At 35.2% G+C, this 1,980-nt stretch overlaps 1 protein-coding gene across 1 annotated transcript; it reads left to right on the top strand.

Annotated features, from left to right (window-relative positions):
- The first annotated feature begins 238 nt into the window (after positions 1–238).
- LOC104107449 (AP2/ERF and B3 domain-containing transcription factor RAV1-like) lies at positions 239–1,707 on the top strand. Its single transcript, XM_009616266.4, has one exon. The coding sequence runs from the start codon at positions 401–403 to the stop codon at positions 1,487–1,489; it is 1,089 nt and encodes a 362-aa protein (XP_009614561.1). The 5' UTR covers positions 239–400; the 3' UTR covers positions 1,490–1,707.
- The last annotated feature ends 273 nt before the right edge of the window (positions 1,708–1,980 follow it).

Raw genomic sequence — 1,980 nt, 5'->3', positions numbered from 1 at the left:
GCATATGACTTATGAGCACACACTATTCAAATCCTCCCCCAACCCATCATATTTGAATCTTCCCACGGTCACTTAAACTTATTGGCTTCTGGTTGACCCACAACACCCACATCTCAATTTCTTCAAAAACCATAAAAATTTGCATGACCAGTTGTATTTTATTTTCATATAATAAAACATTAATTATTGCAGCCGCTGCAAAACTTGGGACAGAGTTTCTTATATATATATATATGTATTCAACGACTTCATCAATCAGCAACCCTATTCATATTTCTTTAGCTCTCTTTCTCCTATATATCATAACTTCCTCTCTTTTGCAAAATTAACCATATTCTTGAATTTACATCTTACAACTAGATCTGTCCTAAATTTCCCATCAAACAGAACAAGAAATTCAATGGATGGAAGTTGTTGCATAGAACAAGAGAGCACAACTAGTGACTCTCCATCAATTGCTCCAACATTAATATCAACTAGATTGTCTCGAATGGGAAGTGGAACTAGCAGCGTAATAATAGACGCAGAATTAAATTGCGGCATAGAAGCAGAGTCTATTAAAAAGTTGCCGTCTTCACGATTTAAAGGAGTTGTCCCTCAACCAAATGGCCGATGGGGCGCACAAATCTACGAAAAACATCAAAGGATTTGGTTAGGTACTTTCAACGATGAAGATGAAGCAGCCAAAGCTTACGATGTCGCAGCGCAACGCTTCCGTGGAAAAGACGCTGTCACAAATTTCAAGCCATTGTTTGATAGTGAAAAAGAGGAGATTGAAATTTCCTTCTTGAATTCTCGTTCTAAGGCTGAAATTGTTGACATGCTTCGTAAACATACGTATTATGACGAACTCGAACACAGCAAGAAAGTTTATAGTTTTAACAAGAATGGCAAAAGGACATGTTGTGAAGATGGGGTAGTGACTTCATTTGCTGTAGAGAAATTGAGCAAAGCTCGTGAATTGATGTTCGAAAAGGCGGTAACGCCAAGTGATGTGGGAAAGCTTAATAGGCTAGTGATTCCAAAACAACATGCGGAGAGATACTTCCCTTTGGAAAATAATTCCAAAGGGATGTTATTAAATTTGGAAGATATGAATGGGAAAGTGTGGAGATTTCGATATTCATATTGGAATAGTAGCCAAAGTTATGTGTTGACTAAAGGGTGGAGTCGTTTTGTGAAGGAGAAGAACTTGAAGGCTGGATATATTGTCAGTTTTGGAAGATCTAATGGAGTTGATAAGCAGCTTTATATTGACTGGAAGGCTAGAATATCCAGTACTACTCCTGTTTTGGATAAATTACAAGTTCAAGTTCAGCCAGTAAAAATGGTGAGATTATTTGGAGTGAATATATGCAAAGTACACGATGTTAATAATATTGTTGTTGAAAATAACCTCAGTAGTTGTAATGGTGGCAAAAGAATGAGGGAGATGGAGTCGTTGGCATTTGAGTGTAGAAAGAAACAAAGGGTTATTGATGCCTTGTGAACACTTAGGAGTAGTATTCTTCTTTTATTTGAAACTTTTTTTTCTTTTTTTCCCTTTGTTTTTGTACTTCAAGATGGCTTTTAGATGTTCCAATTGCTAACTTTCAACTGTATATTAGTATTAGAGATGTTAAAGAATGGCTCAAAAGTAGAGCTCAACTATGGTGAAAAGAGAGATGAAAAGAGGAAATGGAAATATAGAGAAAAAAATTTACTTCACATGAGTCTCTTATGTTCAGAATTTTGAACTTTCCTTTTTTCTTTATGTCTTTCAAGTTCCAAGAGTTTGTGAAATTTCATGCTTTACTTTTTGTGAGTATTGTTGCTTTGCAAAAGTATGTCTATGATTCCTTACATATTATAATTTATAACCCCTCTCCTTGTTTTTGGCTAAGGTCTAGTTATAGTAATTTTAATTTTAAAACTTAAAGTTGCTGCAAATAACCTGTTAAAGTGTAAAAATTAACTACTTTCACGACGGTGTACATACAT

Source organism: Nicotiana tomentosiformis, chromosome 4, assembly GCF_000390325.3.
Source record: "Nicotiana tomentosiformis chromosome 4, ASM39032v3, whole genome shotgun sequence".
Lineage (NCBI taxonomy): Eukaryota > Viridiplantae > Streptophyta > Magnoliopsida > Solanales > Solanaceae > Nicotiana > Nicotiana tomentosiformis.
Note: the sequence above shows the minus strand (reverse complement) of the source record. Positions and strands in the feature narration are given on the sequence as shown.

Bases quoted from the DNA above. Each gene is read 5' to 3' on its own strand.
- LOC104107449 (XM_009616266.4), top strand. From the start codon at position 401: ATGGATGGAAGTTGTTGCATAGAACAAGAGAGCACAACTAGTGACTCT.